Genomic DNA, 27,906 nt, shown 5'->3' on the forward strand with positions numbered 1-27,906 from the left:
GAAGATCTTGCAACTAAGATTCTGCAAGCCCTGGCAAGGAAGGCGGGGTTGGGAGGTGGGAACTACCTGTAAAAATATTTGCTTCAAAAGTTTGCATCAAAAGACCTCATTGCAGATTTGGTAAACTTACAGAAGCCAACTGAAGAAATCAATATTTTTCTTAGGGAAATGGAGTAGTGTAAAATAGTTACATCCTTTATGGAGTCTGAACTCACAATTGCAAATCTTGCTAAAGTAAAAGCAATTTCTGAAGAAGATGTTTATGTAACTAGGAGATACAGTGTTAAGGGGGATAAAAGTACAATGAAAGAATTAGAAAAAGAATATACATATATTTTACTTGTTTTCATACAGCAACACTTGAAGGATACATTAGAACCTAATAAAAAAAGTACCATATGGAACCGGAAGCCCCCATTTAAGTATTTTTACTTAAATAAAAAGTTATTTCCACATAAAAATATTAAATGATGGCTTCAGGTACTGTATGGTACCTTTTTTTAATTAGGTTCTAATTAATCCTTCAAGTGTTGCTATGCAAAAACAAGCAAAATATATGTATGGAAATATGCATGATTTTTCTTCCTTTTTTAAAATTACAGTTTCATTGAGATATAATTCACATACCATATACTTTACCTATTTAAAGTGTTAGGTTTGCCTTTTTATAAACTTTTACTTTTAAACTATAGAAGAGTTTCATATATTAAAAGATTGATTTAAATCAGGAAGAAAAAACATTTAAATGGGAAATAAATCTAAATAATGAAACTGTGTAAACAAGAGAAATATAACCACATAGACAAAACAATTATTTCAAGTGACATATGACTACAGTGCTCTGACTGTATATCATGAGTGGGATATACTTCTAAGGACAAAAAGAACTGCAAAGAAATCTTATAACTCATGCAGTAGTTTTATTGTTAGTATTAATGTTGTAATTTTGAAACTATTTTTGTATCTTGTGGAATAAAGAAATATGTAATATTTTAATATTTTTAAGGAATTAAGATATTTATTGAAAGAGAAAAGAGATCCAAGATTAAAATCAAAAACATTAGGGGTGAAAACTTACACTATTTTACATGAATTGGAAATGTCAGCATGAGCTGATGGTTTTTTAAAATACATATTCCTTATTTCTGTTCCTTAAATGGTTTGGAAGCAATGATACCTCTATTGCAATATGTTATGAACACACCTAAGACTCAAACTCCTTGTAATCTGAACAGGTCAGCACCTAAGGGCAGAGAGGATGTTGAAGAAGGAGAGGAGGGGGAATCTATCCAAAGGAACAAGTGCAAGATACTCAGTATCCTGAATGTGGGTAAGAGACTAGGGTTAACATTTCCAGTGTTAGCATTATAAAAATTCTGTTACTCAAATAATTCAAATGAAAGTGCTCTGGAAAATTCTGTTAGAAATCTCAAAAAGTGCATCAGTTGTGGTAAATAGAGATGACTGGAAATTATTTGCCACTCCTCCATTGAGAAATGAAGTCTAATTTCCAGTGCCTTGAATCTGGGCTGGCTTTAGTGACTTGCTTGACCATACGATGCAAGGACAGGGATGTTTTAGGACTTCTAAGACCTTGCAGTTTCTATCCAGGCTTCTTGGAGATCTCTCTCTCCTCAACCTCAAATGGTCATGTAAGCATTCCAGCTTAAAGTTCCAGCTGAGCTCAGCCTTCCAGCCATCCCTGCCAGGATACAAGATGTGTGAGTGAACTTATATTGGACCTACCAGATTAGGCCATTGACTAGCTCAATACAACTGAATGCCCTCAGTCAATAGCCCATGGAAGACAAGAATTGCCAGCAGAGCCCTGCTCAAATTCCTGAACCTCCCTATTATAAAGTATTGGTGGAGCTAGTCATTGGTAAAAACCCTGCCTTCCTATGCAGGAGACATGAGTTCAATCCTTCGCTTGGGAAGATCTGCTGAAGGAGGGCGTGCTTGGAGTATTCTTGTTTGGAGAATCCCATGGACAGAGGAGTCTGGCAGGCTACAGTCCATAGGGCTGCAAAGAGTCGGACACGACTGAAGTGACTTAGCACACACACACATAAAATAGTTGGTGTTTTAAGTCAGTATAATTTAAGGTAATAATTTGTTACAAAGAATTAGACTACTGGAACAATTATGGCAATAACAGAACAAAACTGCAGAGTTTTATTAAAGTTGTTATGTGAAATATGAGAATGGAAGGCCAGAGAAAGACTTTGATGAATTTAAATTAGAAATTGCTCCTATTTAAAGCATATAGTTAAATTCCTTTCAGTATTTTAAACTCCATTTATAAATGTAATTCATTTCATCTGTTTTTTAAATGCTTCATACTTGTAGGACAAACACAAAACTGACAAGTAAAACATTCCTAAGGGTTACCGAGTTTAAGCTCATACTACTATGCCACATGACAGGCCAATATTCAAGAGACCAGTTATTGGAGCAAGGCATAACAACTTAATTTGGAAAGCCAGCAAACAGAGAAGATGGTGAACTCATGCCCCAAAGAACCATCTTGCCTGAGTTAGAATTCAGGCTCCTTTTATACTAAAAGGGGAGGGAGTAAAGTCAAACACTTCCTGGTTCCCATCAGCCTCTGTAGGGGATGTGTTCATTTCTTCCTCTCTATAGTCATTCAAAAGTAGGTGTGGTCAAGATGTTTCCTATGAGCTAAACAACAGTATCTTAGCTTAATACTCATTACCTGGAAGCAGGGTTCCCAGAGATGGACCATTATGTATAATTTAAACTTACAGGTAACATCTCTTTTATGATTAACTAATGGCACCCCATTCCAGTACTCTTGCCTGGAAAATCCCATGGACAGAGGAACCTGGTAGGCTGCAGTCCATGGGGTCTCGAAGAGTCGGACACGACTGAGTGACTTCACTTTCACTTTTCATTTTCATGCATTGGAGAAGGAAATGGCAACCCACTCCAGTGTTCTTGCCTGGAGAATCCCAGGGATGGGGGAGCCTGGTAGGCTGCCATCTATGGGATTGCACAGAGTCGGACACGACTGAAGCAACTTAGCAGCAGCAGCAGCAGCAGCAGCAGTAATAGAATACAAAAGATTCTTCGGTATTACATAAGTACCTAAACATATAGTGAAACCTCAAGTTCTTTCAAACATTGTAATACTTTTAACATTGGTCAATGTCTCTGTCTTTTCAACTTAAAATCAAAGGTCTATGAATATGGTAAACTTATCTGCATTTCAAAGTAATATATCCACCCAGAACAGGAAATCCAGGGAAACTTGGAATACAGTGCATTCATGTCCAGTCACTCAGTCATGTCCAACTCTTTGTGACCTAATGGACTGTACCCTGCCAAGCTCCTCTGTCCATGGGATTCTCCACAAGAATACTGGAGTGGGTTGCCATTTCATCCTCCATGGGACCTTCCAAACCCAGGGATCAGAACCCTACCTCCTGCGTTGGCTGGCTATTCTTTACCATTGAGCCACCTGAGAAGACCTTGGAACACAGTACTTTGACATATATCCTCAATTTTAAAGAAAAACGCAAATAAATTATGGTTTTTGTATCTATCAGAGTAACCACCACACAGGGGAAGATATTGAAATATTTCCATCACCCTAGGAAGTTCCCTTAGGCCCTTCTTAGTCAATACCCCCAAAAGCAACCACTGGTCTGACTTTGTCATTATTTTGGCTTGTTCATCAATGAATTTGACATTAATACACTTTTAGTTTTATGTACTCTTCTACTCCACTCTTCACAGTGCCTTCAGAATATTCAGTGTCCTATATAGCATACTTTATTTCATTCCCATGTCAATGAAAATAATCAATAATCTATAATAAGAATAGAAACAAGTTTTATTTCAGTCAAACTAAGGACTAGCCCAGAAGCCAGCTTCCCAGATTACTCTGTGAAGCTGCTCCAGAGAAGCATGGGTTCCAGCACAATTTTATATCTTGTCAATACAAAGAACATTAAATAAGACATGGTTACAGTTCTTCAAGGTTTAAAACACACACACGCACACACACACACACATTACATTTCTTCAAGCTTTAAAACACACAGACATTACATTTCTTCAAGGTATAAAACATACACACTACATTTCTTCAAGGTTTAAAACACACACAGACACACACACACACACACACACACACACACACACACACACACACACACTGGAAAAGGAAGTCTGGAAAAGGAAATCATCATCAAAGTAGGACCAACATTAGCCTCCCAGAAAGAAAGGCATTTAATCTTTATTTTTAACATGGACATTCTTTACTTGTCAGTGTGCTCCTCTTTAATAATTAGAGCACATATAAAATTTATGTTTGATAGGCCACAAAGAGGCTATTTTCCTTAACATAAAATTCACCTTAACGCATGTATAACCCCAAATGACTTTTCTGTATCTCAAATTGTGAAAGTTTCTTTCATCACCCATCTTAACACTTAAATCCAATATTTATAATAAGACTGCTGCGAGGGCTATCTATGCTTGTTACACTTGTGCGTGAATTTCCACAGGCCAACCGTCTAAAAGGGGAGTTGATGGGTTAGAGGGGGTAAATCTGCTTTTCATTCCTAGCTGATCTTTTTGCCTGATGAGGCAGAAGGAAGCATGGCGGGCTGAGGATAGTAGGCACACGGCCCTAGGGGCCCCCTAGCTTCTCCTGAATTGCTGTCACGCCACTCTTTGTCGCCGGATCTACCATCATTGTAACCCTTATCCTCCACCAGCAAAAGCTATTTCTGGTGGCGTCTATGCCGGAAGTATATAGATACTGACGCCCCGCGTTTCCGGTGCCGAGGAGGCGGGACCGCGATCGCTGGTCGGTGCGGTCGCGGACTGATGATGCAGAGCGCCGCGTGCTCCCCCCACGTGTGCTGCTGCCGCTCTCTAGGTACTGGTGAAGCGGCGGTGGCAGCTTTCACTGGAGACGTAGTTAGTGGCAGTTCCGGCGCGGGGACCTCAGCGGCTCGGGGGTTCTTAGCGCGAAGCAAGGAGCGCCTGTGGCCGCCCGGGACGGAGGACCCGTGATCATGGAGCACCTCTTGCTGGATGTGGCGGCCGCGCCGCTGCGGTTAATCGCTGCCAAGAACGAGAAGAGTCGTAGCGAGCTGGGCAGGTTCTTGGTCAAGCAGGTAAGAGAAGGAGAGGGAGGGAAAGAGTTGGGCCGTCCCCACCAACCGCCTGGCGCGTGCCCCATGGCCCTGCGGGAAGACGCAGGGGACTGGAGAGCGGTGTCTTGTCACTCTGGCCCCCTCCCCAAGGCTGGCCAGTGGCGGAGGCGTCCGCGCTCATTTGAGGAGCCTGGAAGGAGCCTTTTGTTATTTATTCTATGGGAGAGTCTTCCCTTCTCTCCACCGATTTATTTCCTTGCAGCACCCTGGCTGCGTGCGCCAAACGTGACCTTCAGAGAAAAACGTGTTTTGGGGGGTTTTTTTGGTAGTTGAGGTTGCATGTTTGCCCTTTTGACATTTGTATTATTTAAGCGTGCCGACAAGTTCAGCCCCCTCTCTTAGCTTGGGTGGATGTTTCCTTTCTGCCTTGTTCTGACTTTCCTGCCCACTGACAAGTATTGATTGTATTCCCGCTGGGAGTAAGACACAGTGTGGCACTTTGCGGATACAGATAAATTCGTTATCGTCTCAGACCCCCAAGGTATTTCGTGTCTATTTTTGGAGACGTTCATAAACACAGAATACAACTGATGGGCCAAGCGAGAGCGAGGGCATAATTCGTAAGCCATAGGAATTATGAATTAGTTTTCTGAAAAATGGGTGCTCTGGCCTTTTAAGAGCCTTCTCTCGTTGACCAGATATCTCGCTGAGTTGAGGATCCTTATCACGCATTTTTTCACCTGTCGTTTTAACTTTCTATTTTATGCTTCCCCACCACATCTGTGAGCTTGAGAGTCGGGGGAAATAAATTTTTTTCCCCTAAGTCCGGTGTCTGGAACATATATATCCTATTGCTAAGGAAGCAACAGCAGTTTTTCGAGTCTGGAGAGGCCCTGAGCTAACAGGAGAGGCATGTCTGTTTGATGACAAATTGAACGTGTATAGCAAAGGGGAGGAAGTAGTGGAAGATATGCCTGGGGTTATCTGGCCTGTGATTTCCCCCAAGGAAGGGATCATTAACATTAACGGAGGTCTGGAAAGAAAACTGAATTTTGATGGGCTGGACTAATGAAAAAATCAATTTATATGAGCTGAGTTTGTGGTGACAGGCTCCTGAACTATGTATTATGGCTAGAAGTATTTTTCTGTAAGTGGGCTTGCATTTAGAACAGAGGTTCTGAAGCTGGGGATCCTGGACCACTGACAGCAGGAGGTTTGTTTATGGTTCTTCACAGTAATTGGATAGAAAATTAGTGCTTATGTATTGGGAGTAAAATGAGGAAATGGTTCATAGCCTTTTTAAAAAAAGAGAATCTGAGATTTTGAAGTGTGGGAACCACTCAGGTGGATTCTGAGACTGTATATAGTAATGTTGAGGGACTTGAAAGCTACTAGAAAGCCCAATTGAATTAAGAAGATTCCGACCACCTGTACTTTCCATTTGTCTCTCCTCTGTCTCAGATTCTATCCAATCTGAGAAATGTCTTTCAGGTTTGCTCCTTTCTATTTTCAGTAATGATTTCAAGCCTTTCACTCAGAGAAGAGTTGATTGTGTTGTTATCTATTTTTCTCCTATTTGGGAAAATAGTGATTTTTACTGGAGAGCAAAGACCTTTTTTTCCCACCACTGAACCTCGTGATTTTAGTTCCCCCTGCCAGAAATTGAACCTCGGCCCTGGACAGTGAAAGCATGGGGTCCTAACCACTAGACCACCAGGGAACTCCCAGCAAAGATTTTGAAACCTTACTTCTCATGGAGTTTGGGATCTGAAATAAATTTTTAGGATGTGCTTCCTTTGTTCTTCATCTCAGCTGGTGACACCCCCGTCTCTCTGTCCAGTCCCTTGTTAGAGAAGACTGAGTGTCCTCAACTCTTTTTGCTCCTTTTCTGTCACATATAGCCAAGTCCTCTTGATTTTCCTTTCTTGGTATTGAATCTGTGTCTTTCTCTTCATCCTTACTACTACTAGCATCCTACAGTTCTGACTCTTAATTCCAGCACGTGGGTTTTCTTTCTCGCATTACCGAGCAATTCTCAGATACCATCTGGTGTCCTATAATTTAACTCAATTCTGATGCTGTTTATCTGTGGAAAGTGTCAGTTCCTTCAGAGTAAAGGCTTAACCCTAAAAGACTTCTCCCACCCTTACCTGCTCTTCTGACCAGCTGGCCTATAAATTGGGGGTTCCACTAAATTCTTTCTTGGGTTTGATTAATTTGCTAGAGCAGCTCACAAAACTTGGAGAAATATTTCACTTTTCAGGACAGTCGTCCCTGAAGCTCTCCGAACCACATTCTTTGGGGTTTTTATGAAAGCTTCCTTCACGGGCACAAAAGACTAAATCTTTGGCCATTGGTGATTCAGCTCTTAATCTCTAGCCCCTCTGCCCTCCTCAGAGGTCAAGGCATGGGAATGAAAGGTCTAATCCTCTAATCACATGATTGGCTCTCAGTTTAGCTGCTTTCTGAAAGTCACTGCGTTACTGTAGCATATTTCTCTCATCACAGGAAATTCCCAGAGTTTTAGGTACTTGGACAGGTGTGGGGTTTTAAAGACTATGTTTTTTTTTTTTTTCTTTTACTGTAAATCACAGAATCACATCTTATGTCCTTGATCACTGTCTATGTTGAGGAAGAGCAGAGTGCTTGAGAGCATGTGTGGGTAGTGGGACTGAAGGATGGGTGCAGATCAGATTCCTTTTTTGGTTTTGTGTTTTGGCAATGCATGTGGCATGCGGGATCTTAGTTCCCCTACCAGGGATTGAACCCACTCCCTTTGCAGTGAAAGCACAGACTCGACCACTGGACCATCAAGGAAGTCCTTCTCTTCTCTTTCCTTATTGTTGTTTACTCACTAAGTTGTGTCTGGCCCTTTTGCGACCCCATGGATGATGGTAGCCCACCAGACTCCTCTCTCCATGGGATATCCTAGGCAAGAATACTGGAGTGTGTTACCATTGTTTTGGGGGCCTTCCACAAGTTGCTCAACTCTCCTAGGTCTCAGCTTCTTGATACATATTATGTGTGATAGTTGCTAAATAGTTACAGAGTAGTTAAAAGCAGAGATTCTGGAGCCTGTGATGTGATTCCTGGTTCTACTATCTGCTTTATGACGTTATCCCTTTTTTTTATTTTTCAGTTTCCTTATCTGTAAAATGGGGATAATGTTACCTACTTCATGGGTTGCTATGAGAGTTAGGTGCCTAGGGTACAGTAAGTGTTGTCTATAAAAGTGGTTGCTGTTGTTATGGCTATAAATAAGATTGTGAAATCTAGATGATGCATTTGAGGAGCTTACCACAGTGCCTGGCCGGTAGAAAGTAATCAATATATGTGAGCTAGAATTAGAACTTTTTAAGACAGCTTTGAGAGATAATTCATATGCCATATAATTCATCCACTTAAATATATAGTTCAGTGGCTTTTGCTCTGTTCACAGGTATGTACAACTGTCATCACAGTCCATTTTTGAACATTTTTATTACTTCAAAAAGAAGCCCCTATTCCTTTTAGCTATTATCTCCCATCCTATTCTGGCCTCTTAATATAAGTTATCATTAATAAGACAAATCTGAATCTATCACTGCTGCTGCTGCTGCTAAGTCGCTTCAGTCGTGTCCGACTCTGTGTGACCCCATAGATGGAACTATTCTGTCTAAAAGCTTTCCATTATTTCCAGAATCAAAATCTAATCTTTCTAAGATAGCATATGATTTTTTTTTAATTTTTAAAAGAAACTTGATTTTCTGTTAGTCTTATTTCCATTTTCTTTTTTGAAGTGTTTTTTTTTCCCCCCCCTGCCTGATGACTCTCAGCTCAGGGGATTTTACTCTCTGGGGCAAATCTAGAGACATTTTAAAATTTTTCACAACTGGTGATGGGGATATTTTTGGCATGTAGAGTGTAGAGACCAGGGATGCTGCTAAACGTCTTTTAATACACAGGGTAGCCTTCACAGCAAGGAACATATCCAGCCCTGAATGTCAGTATTTCAGAATTAAGAAAGAAACCTAAATATGCATGGATCTAATAATAAAATACATGAATCAGAAAGTGATAGGAAAGGAAAAATAGACAATCACAGTTATAATTGGAGAATTTTAATACTGTAACCTCAGTACTTGATAGTACAAATACAGAAAATTAGTAAGGATACAGAAGACCTGAGCACTATCAACAAACCTGACCTAATTGGCATTATAGGATACTGTGCCCAATAATTCCAGAATATATGCTCTACACATCTGAAACATTTACCAAGATAGATCATAAGATGGGCCATTAAATAAACCTCAAAAAATTTAGAAGAATTGAAATTATAAAAGGCTTATTCAGTTATCTCAATGAGATGAAATTAGCGGGGGAAACCCTCAAAATAATGCTGGGAAAAATCTTTCAGTTCAGTCCAGTCGCTCAGTTATGTCTGACTCTTTGCCCGACCCCATGGACCGCAGCCTGGAAGGTTTCCCTGTCCATCACCAACTCCCAGAGTTTGCTCAAACTCATGTCTGATTGAGTCGGTGATCCGGATCCACTGTCGTCCCCCCTCCCCCTGCCTTCAGTCTTTCCCAGCATCAAGGTCTTTTCCAGTGAGTCAGTTCATCACATTAGGTGGCCAAGTGTTGGAGCTTCAGCATCAGTCCTTCCAGTGAGTATTCAGGACTAATTTCCTTTAGGATGGACCGGTTGGATCTCCTTGCAGTCAGAGGGACTCTCAAGAGTCTTCTCCAACACCACAGTTCAAAAGCATCACTTCTTTGGCACTCAGCTTTCTTCACAGTCCAACTCTCACATCCATACATGACCACTGGAAAAACCATAGCTTTGACTAGACGGACCTTTGCTGGCAAAGTAATATCTCTGCTTTTTAAAATGCTGTCTAGGTTGGTCATAGCTTTTCTTCCAAGGAGCAAGCTTCTTTTAATTTCATGGCTGCAGTCACCATCTGCAGTGATTTTGGAGCCCCCAAAATAAAGTCTCTGTTCCCATTGTTTCCCATCTATTTGCCATAAAGTGATGGGACCAGATGCCATGATCTTAATTTTCTGAATGTTGAGTTTTAAGCCAACTTTTTCACTCTCCTCTTTCACTTTCATCAAGAGGCTCTTTAGTTCTTCTTTGCTTTCTGCCATAAGGGTGGTGTCATCTGCGTATCTGAGGTTATTGATGTTTCTCCTGGCAGTCTTGATTCCAGCTTGTGCTTCATCCAGCCTGGCATTTCAAATGATGTACTCTGCATATAAGTTAAATAATATGTTAAATAAGGAAAAATCCCTAAATGTTAGAAATTAAGTAAGAAAATTTAAAGAAACTTATGATCAGAGAAGAAATCTCTGGGAGAATCAAAAATTTTGAACTGTATTATAATTTAAACAATTTGTGATTGTAGCTACAATTAGAAGGAAATTCATAACATGTGAAATATATGAATAAAAGAAAAACATGGTTTGAAATTAGTGATATTTCTTAAGCCTCCACCTTGTGAAATACTAAAAAAAGAGGAAATTACATCCAAAATAATTAGAGGGAAGAGAATAATAAAGCTAACAGCGGGAATGAATGAAATAGGAAATGGATAAACTGTATAGGAAACTATTGAAACCAGAAGTTGATTCTTTGAAAAGATTGACCAAGAATAAAAGTGAAGAATCCAAATTATTAGGAATGGAAAAAGGCCACCATTACAGATTTTAAAAAGAATAGAAAGATAAGTGACTACTATGAAAAATGTTATGCCAATATATTAGACAATTTAGATGATAAGGGCGTTGGAGGAATGCCAATTAACAAGCTCATTCAGGAGAAAAACAAAGTACGAATAGAACAGAACTTCCTCAAGCTGATATAGAGGATCTACAGAAACCATCATGGTTAATACAGGAACAACCCCATTTAAAAATGGGTAAAAGATTTGAACAAATTACATCACAGAAGATAAATGAGTGGCTGTTAGACACTTTATACCATATACCACTCCACCTCCACTAGAATGGCTAAAATTAAGACTAATAGTACTGTGTATTTGTGAATTTATATAGCAGCTGAAGCACTCAGACATTGCTGGTGGGGATGTGAAATGTTACAACTACTTTGGAAAACAACTTCTGTTAAACATTGAGTGTCTGACTCTTTGTGACCCCATGGACTGTAGCCCACCAGGCTCCTCTGATCACCAGGTTCTCCAGGCAAGAATAGTGGAGTGGGTTGCCTTTCCCTTCTCCAAGGGATCTTCCTGACCCAGGGATTGAACCCAGGTCGCCTGCATTGCAGGAACGTTCTTTACCGTTTGAGCCACCAGGGAAGCCCAAGAAATTTCTTAAATTTTTTTTAAAATTAAAAATCATAATTTAGACAATTCCCTGGTGTTTCAGTGGTTAGGACTCTGTGTTTTCACTGCTGAGGGCCAAGGTTCAATCCCTGATTGGGGACTAAGATCCTTCTTGCCACATGTCATGGCCAGAAAATAAAAGTCATGAAAATATGTCCATAAATCTTTTGTACATGAATGTTCATGGTAGCTTTATTGAAGATAGGTGCAAACAGTGCAGATATCTATCAACATGCGAATGGATAAACAAGTTGTGGTACATTCATACAGTAAAAACTAGTAAGAAGTAAAATGGAATAAGATATTAATACTACACACAAGAACAGCTTTGAAACTTTGGAAAAAGTTACAGTATTTTTGAATATGGTATTTAGGTTGTGTTCCAGCTGTACTCTTATAGGTAACCATTTAGTATCAAACTCTTTAGGCTGTAAATTCATAGCATTGGGCTTGGTGGGTCAGAGGGTATGCCCCTCAGGTAATTTAAACCCACTGTCACATTGCCTGGCAAGGGTTGTGCAGAACTGCTTACACACTAGCAATATGAGACATTTTTCATACTTTTCAGTTTCCTTTTTATGTTCATGGACATTCTGGTCCCAAACACTAGAACTTTGTGGTTTATTTCATCTTGTATATCAAAGTGTGCCTGTCTGCTTTAGACCCGTCTTGTTTATTAAAGTCTGATGTCTTCATGGGGATGTATCTTCATTCATTTCCAGGAATTGATTTCTTATATCTATTCTTTCCTCAAGAGAGTTGGCAGTTTTGCATACTAACTGTACTTTTTCGTCATTTAACTACTGTTTTCCTTTCAGACAAAGGAGTTGGGGGAAGCACTGGATTCCCTGGAAACTATTATGACTCTGCAACAGATCTGTTATGACTCTGCAACTGATTCTTTTTTAAGGAAGCTGAAGCTATCGATCATTTTACATGGAATCCTGATGTCAGTCCTTTTACCTCAAACCCCAGTGGGCTGAAACTTATTTGTTACAGCCTTTACGTTTGATTGGGGCTTTCCTTGTGGCTCAGCTGGTAAAGCGTCCACTTACAATGTGAGAGACCTGGGTTCGATCCCTGGGTGGGGAAGATCTCCTGGAGAAGGGAAAGGCTATCCACTCCAGTATTCTGGCCTGGAGAATTCCATGGATTTGTGTAGTCCATGGGTTGGCAAAGAATCAGACACAACTGAGCGACTTTCACTTTCTGTTTACATTTGATTCACTAGTCCTGTTGCAAAGAAACCCCACTATGTTTTGTAAAATAAACTCAGTTATGAAGTCTGGAAATTGAATATAAGCTAGGACTCTGTTCTGTAGCAGTCACAAATGAATTTGTTTTGCCTTTCTCAGGTGTGGACACCTCAAGATCGCCAGTGTATCTTGACTACCTTAGCACAGTTACTTCTGGATAAGGACTGTACTGTGCTGATTAGCCGGCAGCTGCGCCCTCTCCTTTTGGATTTGTTGGAAAGGAATGCTGAAGCCATTAAAGCCGGAGGCCAAGTCAACCATGATTTACACGAACGGCTCTGTGTGTCAATGAGCAAACTCATTGGTAACCATCCTGACGTCCTCCCGTGAGTAACGGTTTTATTCTTCATGTTTCTCCTTGAGATGGTAGACCCCACACTCTGCTGGAAGTAAGGAGGGGTCTGAGCTGAGATGAGGAGGGGAAATATAGAAAGGGGATAAAGGAGTGTTTTATAAAAATAGTCACAGAAGAAGCCATTTATCCAGCTCAATTCAGTGACCATTTACTAGGTTTGAAGTCTTGGTCATCAAGATAGGTCTGGAGAATATGACCAGGATATCTCCCCTACCCTCAAGGATTCTGTCATCTGGCAAGAAAGGCATATAAGATGGATTTAAATGAGTTTTAGCTGAGGCTCTTACAGCATCCACTTCAGATGTGTGAGATTCTTGCTGGAGCAGCTGTAGGGGATGGGTTACAAGATCTCTCATGTCTCTTCCCACTTTCTATAAATCTGTTCACATCCAAAGTATGATAAGAAGTTGTGTTAGAACTGGATTCTAATGCATTTCTCATTTCACTTCCTGTCTGTCCAGCTCAGGCTGGTTCACCCTTCCTTAGGCAGTCTGGTGGTCTCTTGTTCCCTTGGGGTCATCCCAGTGAGCCAGACTTAGTGTAGACGCCCAGTGGGCAGAGTGTCTCACAGCCCAGAACTCCTCGCTCAAGCCATCTTCCTTCCTCAGCTTCCAACTAGCTGGTTCTGTAGACACGTGCCGCTGCACCTGGTTTTCTCAAATTGATAGGTTTGTGTGGAATAGTCACAAGAGGCAACTAAGTGAGTGTGAGTGAAAGTCGCTCAGTTGTGTCCGACTCTTTGCGATTCCATGGAGTCCTTGGGATTTTCCAGGCCAGAATACTGGAGTGGGTAGCCATTCCCTTCTCCAGGGGATCTTCCTAACCCAGGTCTCCCATGTTGCAGGCAGGTTCTATATCAGCTGAGTCACAAGGGAAGCCTGAATCAGCCATGTACATGCATATATCCATTCTCTTCCAGACTCCATTCCCATATAGATCATTACAGAATATCAAAGACTTCCCTGTGCTGTAAAGTATGTTTTTATTATCTGTTTTAAATATAGTGTTGTATATACGTTAATATCAGTCTCCCAATTTATCCCCCCAACCTCCTTTTCCCCTTGGTAATCATAAGTTCTCTATATCTGTGACTCAAATTCTGTTTTATAAATAGGTTCGTCGGTACCATTTTTTTTTTTAAGATTCTACACATAAGCAATATCATGTGACATTGTTTTTCTCGTATCTGACTTCACTCAGTAGAGCATCCCTTCTTATTAGTCTTCATCAACATAATAAGTTTGCTGTAAGTATGGCTTTCCTGCAAGTATGATCTCTAGTCTGATCCTTTGATGAGGGAATAAGAAATGAAGACTTGAGGGAACTGTGATTTGTGTAAGCTTTTCTAAAAGAGGAGGAAAAAAATGGGCCTAGTTGTTTGAGGGAACTAAAACATACAGAGCAGAGTTAAAAATCACCATCATACGTGGTGTCAGGAACCTATTCTCTGGGTTGATTGAGGATCCAGAGTGTGGCCTCACTGGCTGCTTTCATCACATAGGTGTACTTGACTGTGGTCCTGTTTCACAAGATGTGCTGACTGTTCTCTGCTTACCCTGTAGGGTTGACCTGTGAGTAACTGAACTCCCACTTCTCTTGAGCCTTAGTGGTAGAGTGTTTTCAGATTGTGTTTGAGAATCACTAAAATGATAGAGTAGCTACATCTGGTTTCCCATCAGCTTCAATTTTATGTTCTTATTAAATGAATGTGAGGCACCATTACTTTTTCTTTTCATTTTGCCAAGGCAGTAGGTTTTATTTATGCTCCCACCTTGTTCCAAAAATTATATAATGTGCCCGTGTTAGAGTAACTTAAAGATAAGCAAAAAAAGAAAAACGAAAGCACCATGTGTAAATGTGTGTGAATGAAGAGTCAGGAAGGACATACAGTGAACTATAGGTCATGATGTGGAATGGGATTTTGATTTTTAGTTTAAAAAAACGTAGCTGATTAGTTTCACTTGTGCTCTAAATTTCCTCTGGAGGAAATTACCTAATGTATTAGGATTATACCTAATATTTCTAGATAGGATGCAGTCATTCATTCAGTAGATAAATATAGGAGTCCTCCCTTTGAGCTCTGGGTCACATGGTGGGAGTGAGCAAGTCACACATTATGAGTTGTTGTACTTGGAAACAACAGGCTGCAATATGTTAATAGAGGTGTGAGCCAACTACTTAAGGGGAGCAAGAAGTCATTAAATTAAGAAAAATGAGTGTGTTATCCTCTTGGAAATAGTGTTTCCTACTGTCAAATTGTGGAGGAAGAGTAAGGAGGGAAGAATGAAGAGATGAGAGATGGGATGGGGATGAAAATCTATGAGAGAGACTGGAGGGGAGGAACCCAGTCAGGCTTCCTCTTATTGTAATGACATTCATTTTCCAGATCACACCTCTTTCTGAGGCCAGGGTGCCTACCTATTTGGAGTTTCCATCAGGTATCTCAGTAGTAACAAGGTCTTTCTTTTTATTCCCTTGCTTATGCATTACTCGGAGAAGGCAATGGTACCCCACTCCAGTACTCTTGCCTGGAAAATCCCATGGACGGAGGAGCCTGGAAGGCTGCAGTCCGTGGGGTTGCTGAGAGTCGGACACGACTGAGCGACTTCCCTTTCACTTTTCACTTTCACACATTGGAGAAGGAAATGGCAACCCACTCCAGTGTTCTTGCCTGGAGAATCCCAGGACAGGGGAGCCTGGTGGGCTTCTGTCTATGGGGTCGCACAGAGTCAGACACGACTGAAGTGACTTAGCAGCATGCATTACTGATCCCTCCTCCCCCTCAGCTTTCTTGAGATATAATTGAGATAAAACATTTTTGTATAAATTGAAGGTGTACACTGTGGCGATTTGAGATACATATTGCAAGATATTTACTACAGTAACAGTTAATACAGCCATTACCTCACATAATTACCACTTTGTTGTTGTTATTCATTACCGTTTCTGCATCTTCAGTGCTTCAGTGCGTTTTTTACTCTTTGGCAGATTCTTTGTCAGTACTCTGAGAAGACTCTTGGTCTGTCGGTGCTTTCTCTATTCTGATATACTAGTTTTGGTTTCAAAGTTCTAATTTTAAAAAATCGTCTAGTCCTGTTCCTGGCTTGGTTCCTGTGTTCCCAGATTTCTTCGGCTGTCACTTTGTAAATGGCTCCAGATGGCTAAGGTACTACGTTGTTGTTGCTTAGTCACTTAGTTGTGTTTGACTCTTTTGCGACCCCCGGCTCCTCTGTCCATAGGATTTTCCCAGATAGAATACTGGAGCGGGTTACCATTTCCTTCTCCAGGAGATCTTTCTGACTCAGAGATCAAACCTGTGTATCCTGCATTGACAGGTGTATTCGTTACCAAGGAGCCACCAGGGAAGCCCCCAATGTACACATTATGTGTTGATTTTTTTTTTCCCCTTTAGTGTTCTCTCAGGAGTGTAACCTTATTCTTAAGTTCTGATTGTACCTTACTGTTATATTTTGCATCTTTTAGTCCTTTGCTTTTTGTTTGTTTGCTCTCCCCCTTTCTTGTTTTTCCCCGCTCCCTCATTCTTGCAAGTCCTTTTAACACATCGTCCTTTCAGCCATGGCTTGCAACTCTTGTGAAAGCTGTCTTTCATTAGTGATGAAGAACAACCACTCCTAAATAACTTGCCCTAAGTCCCCTTACTAAAAAGTGGCAGAGCTGGAATTCAGTCCTAGGTTTGGCTGCCTCCAGAGCTCACGCTCGTTTTTCCTACTTTGTGGTGCTGCCCACTCATCCTCATTCATGTATTTGTTGACTGATTTATATAGAACTTGATCTGAACAGCATGTTACAGCTAATGATTATATTTATTTTCCCAGGAGGAAAAGAATACAGCATTCCTCCTTTATCTGTGGTTTTGTTATCAGTGGTTTCATTTCCCATGGTTTCAGTTGCCTGAAGTCAACCATATCCAAAAAAATTAAGTGAGAAATTCCGGAGACAGTTGATAGGTTGTAAGTTGCATGCTGTTCTGAGTAGTTTGATGGAGTCTTGTACTGTCTTGCCTGGAGCGTGAAGCATCTCTTTTTCTAGCGTATCCATGCTATATTTGCTGCCCACCCACTTGTCACTTAGTAGCCACGTGGGCCGTGGTGTTGAAGTGCTTGTGTTCAGGTAACCTTTATTTTACTTAATAATGGCCCCAAAGCAGGAGAGTAGTGATGCTGACAATTTGGATATCCTGTGGCTGATTTATAAATTAAACATTATCATAAAAATGTATGTATAGGAAAAAACTGTGTGTATGGAGTTCAGCACTGTCCATGGTTACAGGCATCCACCCGGGGTCTTGGATCACATCCCCCAAGGATGTGATAATCACCCAAGTTGATTTGGGTTGCACTAGGTTAATTTCTTGGCTTCAGTTTCTCATTTGCTGTCAGTTTGTCCTGGACATGTAGCTCCACATCAGTGCTCTGTCTTTGATTGGAAAGAGCAACAATGGGTGGGCCTAGTAATGGTCTTTTGTGAACACTAGCAGATAGAATGCTGTGGGAGAGCATGCTTCGTGTGTACAGTGCTGTATGGACAGTCATGCTGAAATCAGGCTTGCATAGAACTGAAGGAGAAACCAAAAGTAGTTATGCTTTTATACACCTCTGCTTCAAAACTGTGTTCAGGAGTGCTGGAAAGGTAACACATACTTAGTTTTAAATTTCCTTTCTCCCTCTGAGAATTCTGGTAGCATTCTTCTGAGAGAGAGAATATGATCTTTTGATTACAGAAGCACTATATTCAAGTAACACTCAATATAAAATTGTAAAAAACAAAAGGTTCTCTCCACCCTGAAATTCTGCTGTTCAGAGATAATTTGGTATTATTAATTTGGTATTTTTTTCTCCCAAATCCCTTTTCTTTTTCTTATAGTTACACCCATCTGAGAGTGTGCACGTCGATTTTTATGTGCATATATTTGAAAAATTGCTTTATTGAGATGTAGTTTATATACCACAAAAGTGTACAATTCACTGGGTTTTTATATATTTGCAGATAGATGAAACCATTACAACAGCAAATTTTAGAACATTTGTGCACATATTTTTAAAATACAATTTTAATATAATTTAAAAACATTTGTTTACATACTAATTCTAATAAAAATACATACTATAATTTTTAACCTGAATCTTGTTTTTAAATTTAATCACATATGGCTATCTTTGCCTCAGTAAATAAAACTTAAAAAAGTTGTGTAGTATTTTATCACTTCTTATCCCTTTGTTGGGCAATTAGGTTGTTTTCTGAATTTTTGATGTATAATAAGACATTGAACATCCTTGCTGCTGCTGCTGCTGCTAAGTCCCTTCAGTCGTGTCCGACTCTGTGCGACCCCATAGACTATAGCCTACCAGGCTCCTCCGTCCGTGGGATTTTCCAGGCAAGAGTACTGGAGTGGGGTGCCATTGCCTTCTCCGCAACATCCTTGAGCATGAAAATTTTGTGGATCTGCTGTGGGAATTAGGAGTGTGGATTTTGGAACTGAATGGTGGTATTTTAGTATGGATGTTAAAGTAAGTAGATAAGCATTATCTTTTTGATCTTTGTACTGTGACCTATTCAGGCTCTGTTAGTTCCATTTCAGATCTTCAGAGGGGTTAGCTGAGTGAACTAAGTTGTTCTAAATGTCGAGGCCAGAACTGAACTCCAGGTCTTCCCTCTAGATGCGTGAAAGAGTGTGACGAGTTGCCCAAGTAAGTGACTCATCCAAGATTAGATATTTAACAGGAATGGTGTTCCTTGTTGCATTTTAGAGTTTACGACTCTTAGTCTTATCCTTGGAAAGAGATCATTCTCCATATTCTCGAATTTTGTCTAGGGAAGAACTGATTTTGTTATTCTCTGGCTAAGTGTGCTTTATTGGTCCATCCACCATTGGTTAGATCAGAATTTTAGAGCACTCTCTAAAAATTATGGGTCTCTAGAGAAAAGGGTACTGTAGTCAACTAAGTTCAGCAGGGAATATCAACCAGGACTCTTTTTGCATGCTTCCAGTGAACCACAGTCTCTTCCTCCACTTGCCGCACAGGCTTATGGCCGTTGCCAGTCCACTCTGTTCATGTCCCCTTATCCTCAAAGGCCTCGTGGATCAGGTTGATGACTTGGTTACTGCTTATCTGCCTACATATTTGCTGCTGCTTGTTGGTTCCACATGTGCTGCTGACACCAGCCCACCTTTCCCCGTCCCCTGCCGGCCCCCCCCACACCGCTGCCCCTTCACACACTCCTGCCATGGCTCCCTTCCAAGCCACAACTGAATCTTTATTTTCTGGCCACACTGCGTGGGATGCAGGATCTTAGTTCCCTGACCAGTGATGAAACCCATGCCCCCCTGCAGTGGAAGCGCAGAGTCCAATCTCCAGGAAATTCCCTCACTGTGTTCCTTGTAATCTGTTTTATTTTTGTGGCATCCATAATGTCCCCTCTTTCATTTCTGATTGTTGTTTTTTTGTGTGAGTTTTTTTTTTGTTTGTGAGATCTTAGTTCCCCAACCAAGGATGGAACCCGTGCTCCCTGCATTGGGAGCATGGAGTCCTAACCACTGGACCTCCAGAGAAGTCCCCTGATTGTTGTTTTTTGAATCTTTTATTTTTTTCTTAGTTAACCTCAGAGTTTATCACTTTTCTTGATCTGTTCAAAAACCAATTGTTAGTTTTGTTGATTATTTTTCCCTGTTGCTTTTCTAGTTTCTGTCTCTGCTTTTAGTCTTTATTATTTCCTTTTGTTAGCTTTGGGTTTATTCTTTTTTTTTTTTTGTTATTTGAGGTATAAAGTTAGGTTGTTAGCTTAAGATCTTTTTAAGTATACATGTTTGTAGCTATAAAGTTTGCTCTCAGCATTGCTTTTGTTGTATTCCATAGGTTTTGGTGTGTTGTATTTTTCTTTTCATTTCTTTCAAAGTCCTCTCTAATTTTCCTTGTAACTTATTTGATCCATCAGTTGTCTAAGAGTGTGTTGTTTAATTTCCATGTATTTGAGGATTTTCCAGTTTTCTTTCTGCTCTTGGTTTCTAGTTTCATTCCATTGTAATTTGGATAATTATACAAAAGGTATTGTGTGTCATTTCAGTACTTTGAAGTCTTCTGAGAGTTGTTTTGGGTCCTTACATGTGCTGTATTCTGGAGAATGTTCCATGTGCATGTGAGAAGAATATATATTCTTCTGTTGTTGGATAGAGTATTCTGTACATGCCTGTTAGATCCCTTCCCTCTGTAGTATTGTTCAAGTTCTCTGTTTCCTTATTGATTTTCTTTCGTATTATTCCATATATTTAAAGCCTGTTTGACTGATATCAATATAGTCATTCCTGCTCCCTTTGGATTACCATTTGCATAGGTTTTTTTTTTTTTTTTTCATCTCCTCACTTTCAACATATGTGTAGCCTTAGATCCAGAGTGGGTTTCTTGTACATAGCATATTGTCTGATGCTGTTTTTTTTTAAAATCCATTCAATCTGTGTCTTTTGACTGGGAGTAAACTAGTTACATTAAAAGTAATTACTTATATAGAAGGACTTACTATCGCTGTTGTTATTTTCTGTATGTCCTGTAGCTTTTGGTCCCTCTTTTCCAGTCTTACTACCTTTGTGTTTCATGAAGATCTCCTCTTCATCTTTTAAGATGCAACCAAAGCATCTCTTGTTGACTTTCTCAGGTTCAGTTGAATTCATGTTCTTCGTGCTTCACTTTGTTTCTGTGACTCCCTTCCTTCCTAGATAGCAAGCTCCCTCAGGGGAGGTATCTGCTTGGTTTTGTACCTCCAGGACTTAACACGGTGTCTGAAACAGTGTCTGACTCATAGTGAGAAGTCAATAAATACTTGTTGAAAATGAGTGTATTTTTAGTAGTAAACACTTGTGATAAGTTCTTGTGGTTTTGGTTTCCTGTCAGATATCTCATGCTGCAATTCTGGTTCCTGAACTCAAGCAGAATACAATCTTAGGACTAGGTGGCGTTAAGCATTCATCTCTTTTTGGCTTGTAAACTCTTGAGAGTTACCATGACATTCTGTCGTTTTATTCCATTAAAAAATGGATATATATATATATATGCTATCATATTCTTACCAACCAATTAAAAACTCTTTCTTTCTGAAGGTTTGCCCTGAGATATTTCAAGGACACATCTCCAGTCTTTCAGAGGCTCTTTCTAGAGAGTTCAGATGCAAATCCAGTCCGGTATGGGCGCAGGCGGATGAAACTTCGGGACTTAATGGAGGCAGCTTACAAGTTTCTGCAGCAAGAGCAGTCTGTGTTCCGGGACCTCTGGGACTGGAGTGTATGTGTCCCACTCCTCAGGAGCCACGACACCTTGGTCCGCTGGTACGTAGCTGGTGGACTGTTCCTGTTCTTCTAGTATAGAAGACTATACTAGACCTGGAGTTGTGTGCGTGAGGAGGAGAAGGAAACCGTTTAAATAACGTTGTTTTTGTTCTGGTGCCTTTGGGGTTTTTGCTCCCTTTCATGTGTCATTTCAGAGGGAAATCAGATGATATGAGTGGAATTCCATTGTTCTTATGTTCCATCAAGTGAATTCACTGTGCCCAATTTGTGATTTCTACCCTTCCCTGTGTTAAATTCCATAAGATTTCCTTTTTGGGTGTTCATTTGGCTAGTAAATTTTCTTTATTCTTTAGACTCCGCTGCAGATCCTGAGTTTATATACTTTGGTTTTCTCCAGGTACACAGCCAATTGTCTTGCTTTGGTCACCTGTATGAATGAAGAGCACAAGTTATCATTCCTTAAGAAGATTTTTAATAGTGAAGAACTGATCCATTTCAGGTTAAGGTAAGCAAGAGCATTCCTAGAGATGTCAGCGTGGCTTTACTAGGCATTAGAGCCATTGATGAGCTCCTCGTTCCCTCAGGTTACTTGAGGAGGCCCAGCTGCAGGACTTGGAGAAGGCCTTGGTATTGGCCAATCCAGACACACCCCTTTGGCGGAAGGACAAGGAGCTGCAGTACTCAACAGGACACCTTGTTTCGGCAGACCTCTCCTCCAGGGTCACTGCTGTCTGTGGTGTGGTGTTGCCTGGGCAACTGCCAGCCCCCGAAGAGCGGGTACGTTGACATCAGTGGTAGGTTTGCCCTCTTCCACCTAAACACTGAGTGTGTATTTTTCCTTGGCTGGGCTTTGGGTTTTATGTGTGAGCAAAATTGAGTTTGCCAAATTACTGTTCCACTTAGAGAAGTATTCAGGGAGAGAGTAGAGAATTCACCCAGGACCCTCCTCTCTGATAGTCCCATTTTCCCTGTTTAGTGTGGAATTAGAAATCATGATGATGCCTGTACATCAGGCTCTTAACTTGAGCAAAACTCCTCCATATATGACTTGTTTACTTGCTTCAGCAGCTGTTTGAAGTTGAGTGGCACACACCATAATGCCATATTTATGTAAAACTAAGGCAGAATGGGGCTTCTCAGGTGGCGATAGTGGTAAAGAACCCACCTGCCAATGCATGAGACTTAAGACGTGGGTTTGATCCTTGGGTGGGGAAGAGCCCCTGGAGAAGTGTATGGCAACTCACTCTAGTTTTCTTGCATGGAGAATTCCAATGGACAAAGGAACCTGGTGGGCTATGGTCCATAGGGTGGCAAAGAGTCAGACACCAATGAAGCTTCTTAGCACAAGGCAGAGTGGCTTGCCCAGGGCCCTTGGGCTGCCCTTTGGCAGAGATAGGGCTTGGCCCAGGTATTATTGCCAGCAGCCTCTTTCTGTCAGAATATTCTCTGCCTCTGGTGTGGGAGGCCTGCATCTGCAGTGAACTTGTCCCCTGCCATAGTAAATGACCTTTCCAAGAAAGTGGCTCCATACGATACTTTGGAAAGGCCACTCTGTTTTTCCCCAGCAGTCTTTAGTCAGTTCATCAGATCTACCTGGTTTTCTCCCTGGAACAAGTTCTGGGTCATTGCTTGACCATCAATTTGTACCTGGGAAGTACAATGAAAAGGATTAGTATAAAATAGAAAAAGTGCACATCTTGAGTGTACAGCTGCATGATAATTCATAAACTAGATATATCTGTTGCCAGCACTGAGACAGCAGTATTTCCGAAGCCCCTGGTATTTCCCTGTGGTCAGGAAGACTTCCCCACCCCTCTTTAACCACTCTCCTAATGTAGACAGGGGATGAGATGGTTGGATGGCATCACTGACTCAGTGAACAGGAGTTTGTGCAAACTCCAGGAGATAGTGAAGGACAGGGAGGCCTGGTGTGCTGCAGTCCATGGAGTCGCAGAGTCAGGATGTGACTTAGTGAGTGAACAACAAACAACAACAACATAGGTTAGGTTTGGAGCATTAGCACTTTAACACAGGGAAGGATTCGGGTTGGGGTGGGCTTGATGGTGGATGGCAGTGGCAGAGCACTGGGGCGGAAGTACAGCCTGGAGCTACAGCCCAGCCTGCTAGTTGCTGAGAGTAACAGCTCCGCAAAAAGTTCAGCAGCTTCCAGCCCCGAATCTCATTTTGTCCTCACATATCTTTAGGGGACAAGCTCTGTTTGAGAAGTTACCATTTCTTAAAAGTTCATAATCATTGCACTCTTCCAAGACATCCTTTTTTCTGTGTTAGTAGGTAGATTATTATTAAGTTTTTTAAAAGTTGTGGTAAAATGAATGTAATCTTCACCATCTTTTAAATTTTTAAGTGTACTCCTCAGTATTGTGGAGTATATTTACATTGTTGCACAAACAAGCTCCAGAACTTTTCATTTTATAAAACTGATATTACCCATTAAACATATTGGGTGTGTTATGATTATGATGATTATTTTACTTTTTGTTATGGAAAATGTTAAACATATTCCAGAGTAGAAATAGTAGCATAATAAATTCACATAACATTCAGCTTCAGTAATTATGAATTCATGGTCAGTTATGTTGCATTTATATTTCTGAACACTCCTCACACCGTATTTTTTTGAAGCAACTCCCAGATACCACGTTATTTCTTAATTAAATATTAATTAAATTATTATAATTTATTATAATGTATTATATATAACAATATATAATTATTATCATAATATAAAAATATCCTTAAATAGGCATGCCTTGCTTTATTGCTCTCATGAATGTTGCATGGTTTTTTGTTTGTTTTGTTTTTTACAAACTGAAGGATTGTGGCTTGAGCAAGTCTCTTGGTGCCATTTTCCCAATAGCATTTGCTCACTCAATGTTTCTCTGTCACATTTTGGTAATTCTTTCAATATTTAAAACTGTTTAATTACTATTATATGTGTTATGGTGATCTGTGACTGATGATCTTTGCTACTGTTGCAAAGATTTCGATTCAGTGAAGTCTCAGATGATGGTTAGCATTCTTAGCAATAAAATGTTTTTTTAAATGAAGGTATGTTCATTGTGTTTTAGACGTAAAACTATTGCACACCTAATGGACTAGAGTTTAGTGTAAACATAACTTTTATATGCACTAGGAAACCAAGTTTTGTGTGACTTGGTTTATTATGATATTTGTTTTATTGCTGTGGTTTGGAATTCAACCTGCAAAATCTTTGAGGTATGCCTGTAGTTTAGTGTATGTGTGTGTATTTCTGTTATGCAGGCTATATAGTGGATATATAGTACTGGGAACTTTATTCAGTATTCTGTGATTAACCATAATGGAAAAGAGAATAAAAGAATGTATATATATAGTTGAATCACTTTGCTGTATAGCTAAATTAACACAACATTGTTAATCAACTATACTTCAATAAAATTAAAAAGAAATAAATCGCTGGTATTCTTTATTGTACCTGGAAAAAAATTAGTGTCTTTACTTCCATGATTGTCTAATAAGTGTATTGTGTGCATTCTTGATTTTAGACATGAAATCCTAGAATATGGTAAGAGGAAGAAAAATGAAAATCCAGTCATGACAAATGAGATTTGCTCCCATTCACTATGTATCAACTTTTTGCTTTCTTAAACTTTGGGGGAGGTTTTCTTATATTTGTTAGTAAGTTTCCACCCCTCTCCCTAGGATGAGAGACAGGAAAGGGAAAAAGCTGGATCCTTACTTTTGATACATAGTTGTTATTGTAGATCCTGTACTACTAATTTATTGGCAGAGGTTTATGTAGAAGTCAGTTGTTGTAGAAATTAACCTGTGCCCTTTGGTAGAAAGACTCTTCTTGATGTGCCTTTTCTCACTTGTCTCCTTAGGGGAGTAGTAGGAGTTCTTCTCGTGAACAGGAGCTGACCTTTAGGTCTTACGTGCTGGTTGACTCTGTGTGCAAAAATCTTCAGACCCTGGCTATGGCAGTGGCTTCTCAGAATGCTGTGTTGTTAGAAGGACCAATTGGATGTGGCAAAACTTCCTTAGTTGAACATTTAGCTGCAATGACAGGTAGAAGGAAGCCCTCTCAACTTCTCAAAGTCCAACTTGGAGATCAGACTGACAGTAAGGTAACTAAGAAATGGCAGATTTGGGTGGGTGAACATACTTTGAATATTTGCTTTAAAATATTGTTTTTGCTAAGAAACTGTAATTAACTGGTATTCCTCCTAACAGAGGGGATCCTGCTGTAAAACCTCAGGTGCCCATTATAACCCTGTAGAAGTTTAATGGAACTAATCTTAGGATGTGGCACTGGCACTTCAGGTGTGGTTTCAGTAAGTCCTTCATCTTCTTTCTGCAGATGCTGTTGGGAATGTATCGCTGCACAGACGTCCCAGGGGAGTTTGTGTGGCAGCCTGGGACCTTGACACAGGCAGCCACCAAGGGACACTGGATCCTCCTGGAGGACATTGACTACGCGCCCTTGGATGTGGTACGTCACCTCCACAGTAACTCGCTAATTTCTCATCTTCAGATTGTGTTAATAGTGATGCTGGGGCCTTATTTAAACAACACAGGTTATTTCATTAGAGATGGTATGTTGATTATCCACCTAATCTATTTGAGTTCTTGGATTACCAGGCTGATCTCTTGTTTGATAGAAAATCAGTAAAATTCTGCTTGTAGTGTTTCCTTTAATAGCTGAATGTGTGATCAGTTTCGCAGTATATTTTTTTTCCTCCTTTAGTTGAAGACGTGATCAGTATCACAGGCTTTCTAAGAATAGGCTCGGTGGGAAACATCTTATGCATGTTACGGATACATTGAGAACTTTGAAGCCCACTCCCCAGCCATGGTGTCTGTAGAGCAGTGAGCTGAGGACACAGGAAGGAAGAGATGATGTTATAAGTGCCTGCTTGTCTTTGTTCAATTAAGGAAAATAAACTGGATGTGTATTTCTGACTTTTTAAAAAGATCACTTTTCTATGTGTATGAAATTTAGCTATGGAGGCAGTCCATGTTTCTTCTGTATTCTGTGAACGATGACATCCCCCCCACCACCACCCAACTCCCACCCTAAAATGTATTGCAAAATGAAAAAATCTTTCAGTGGGCAGATTTTCCCAAGATTGGTTTTAGTTTTCTTTAACGTGAACCTTAAAGCTACCTCTATATGGACCTTACCCTCTTGGATTAGAGAAAGAGGAGACAGGCAGGAGGGAGGAGGAGAGGTGGGGAAGGTCTTTGGGTTTAGGGAGATATGAAGGGGAAAGGGTGGCTATAAATATATGTGTCTTATGACACATGCATATTTTAGAGTCTGAGGTAAAGATGTAATGGGGTTATTGGCCTAGTGTTACCACTGTGTTCTAAGATTTTAATGCTAAGTTTTATAGGGCTGGAACTTAGTTTTCTTGATAAGCCCAGAGCCAGGGATGACTCCTACCAAGGAGACTTTACAATGAACTGAATTATAAATTACAAGGCCAACTTAAAAGTATTTGTTGAGTCTTAGCCCTTTCTAATGCTCTCTTTCCTGGACAAATTTTTTTAGACCTCAGGATACCTGAGAAGTCATTAGGATTATGAATCATAGAATTTGAGCCAAAAAAGTTAGATGAACATAAGGGATTTTCCATTCAGGTCATGATGAAGCATAGGCGTCTGTCCCTGTCCCATTGCTAAGTACATTCTTTGATGACCAAGTCCAGATTCAAGACCAAACTGTTGCTTTCTGTCTTGTTCTTACTTGTCATTACTTGGGTCATGTCTAGTACAGCAGAAAATTCTTTGAGTTCCATTTTGTGTTCCATTCCCCTTTTGTTACTACATTTGATTCCAGAGGGTATGTTTATTCAGTTGATTATGTTTAAACTTACCATTATAGTAAAGTTGTGTTTACTCAAAAATACGCCTTCCCCTTGATTATTATTTTGTTATTTCCAGAACTCAGCTAGTAGTGAACCCATTACTATTTCAAGGTAGCTTTTATAGATCTCATTCAGGATTGTTGTCTTTTGTTTCAAGTTTCATTGTTACCTTGGAGTTGCCCCTCTATTACTTTCCCTTTCTACTCCTAGCCATGTATGAATTAATGATGCTTAATAAAATTATGTTGATATTTTAGAACCCTCTTTGTTCTTTGTTTTTCAAAACTTCGTCCTTAAACTCCCATCCCTTACATCCATATGTCTAGTCCATACTTTTCTCAGAAAATCTCTACTTAGATTCCTTAGTGGGTACAGGTTTAGGATGTTCAAAATGGACCTTGTCTGCTGTTTTCACAGAACAACCTTTCCTGCCACGTAATAGCCAAGCCAGAACTTGGCTCTCTCCTTCCTCTCGTCTCCCACTCACTCAGTCTGATGCTGCTTAGTGCTTTTTCCTTATCTCTTACTCTGTTCCCCTCTGGCGTGCTGCCTTAGCACAGGGCTTCTTGTTTTTGTCTCTATCTAATCTATCTTGCCATCTTGCCTTTGTTACCTGACTGGTATGTTTTTTCACTTCTTTCCATCCAGGCTGGCTTTCTTTCAGTTTATCTT

At 40.3% G+C, this 27,906-nt stretch overlaps 1 protein-coding gene across 2 annotated transcripts in view; it reads left to right on the forward strand.

Moving 5' to 3' along the window:
• The first annotated feature begins 1,309 nt into the window (after positions 1-1,309).
• Positions 1,310-27,906, forward strand: part of MDN1 (midasin AAA ATPase 1) — a 143,740-nt gene continuing 117,143 nt past the window's right edge. Inside the window, exons 1-7 of one of the 2 annotated variants that reach the window (XM_070796075.1) lie at positions 1,310-1,330; positions 12,813-13,039; positions 21,179-21,403; positions 21,762-21,869; positions 21,949-22,141; positions 25,249-25,491; positions 25,725-25,856. In XM_070796075.1, coding sequence (XP_070652176.1) covers positions 1,325-1,330; positions 12,813-13,039; positions 21,179-21,403; positions 21,762-21,869; positions 21,949-22,141; positions 25,249-25,491; positions 25,725-25,856 — 1,134 coding nt within the window. In that variant the 5' untranslated portion in view covers positions 1,310-1,324. Of the gene's footprint in view, positions 1,331-4,866; positions 5,151-12,812; positions 13,040-21,178; positions 21,404-21,761; positions 21,870-21,948; positions 22,142-25,248; positions 25,492-25,724; positions 25,857-27,906 lie in introns of those variants that run through there. The other variant, XM_019967352.2, reaches the window with a different exon arrangement.

The sequence above is a fragment of the Bos indicus genome, chromosome 9 (genome assembly GCF_029378745.1).
Source record: "Bos indicus isolate NIAB-ARS_2022 breed Sahiwal x Tharparkar chromosome 9, NIAB-ARS_B.indTharparkar_mat_pri_1.0, whole genome shotgun sequence".
Classification (NCBI taxonomy): Eukaryota; Metazoa; Chordata; class Mammalia; order Artiodactyla; family Bovidae; genus Bos; species Bos indicus.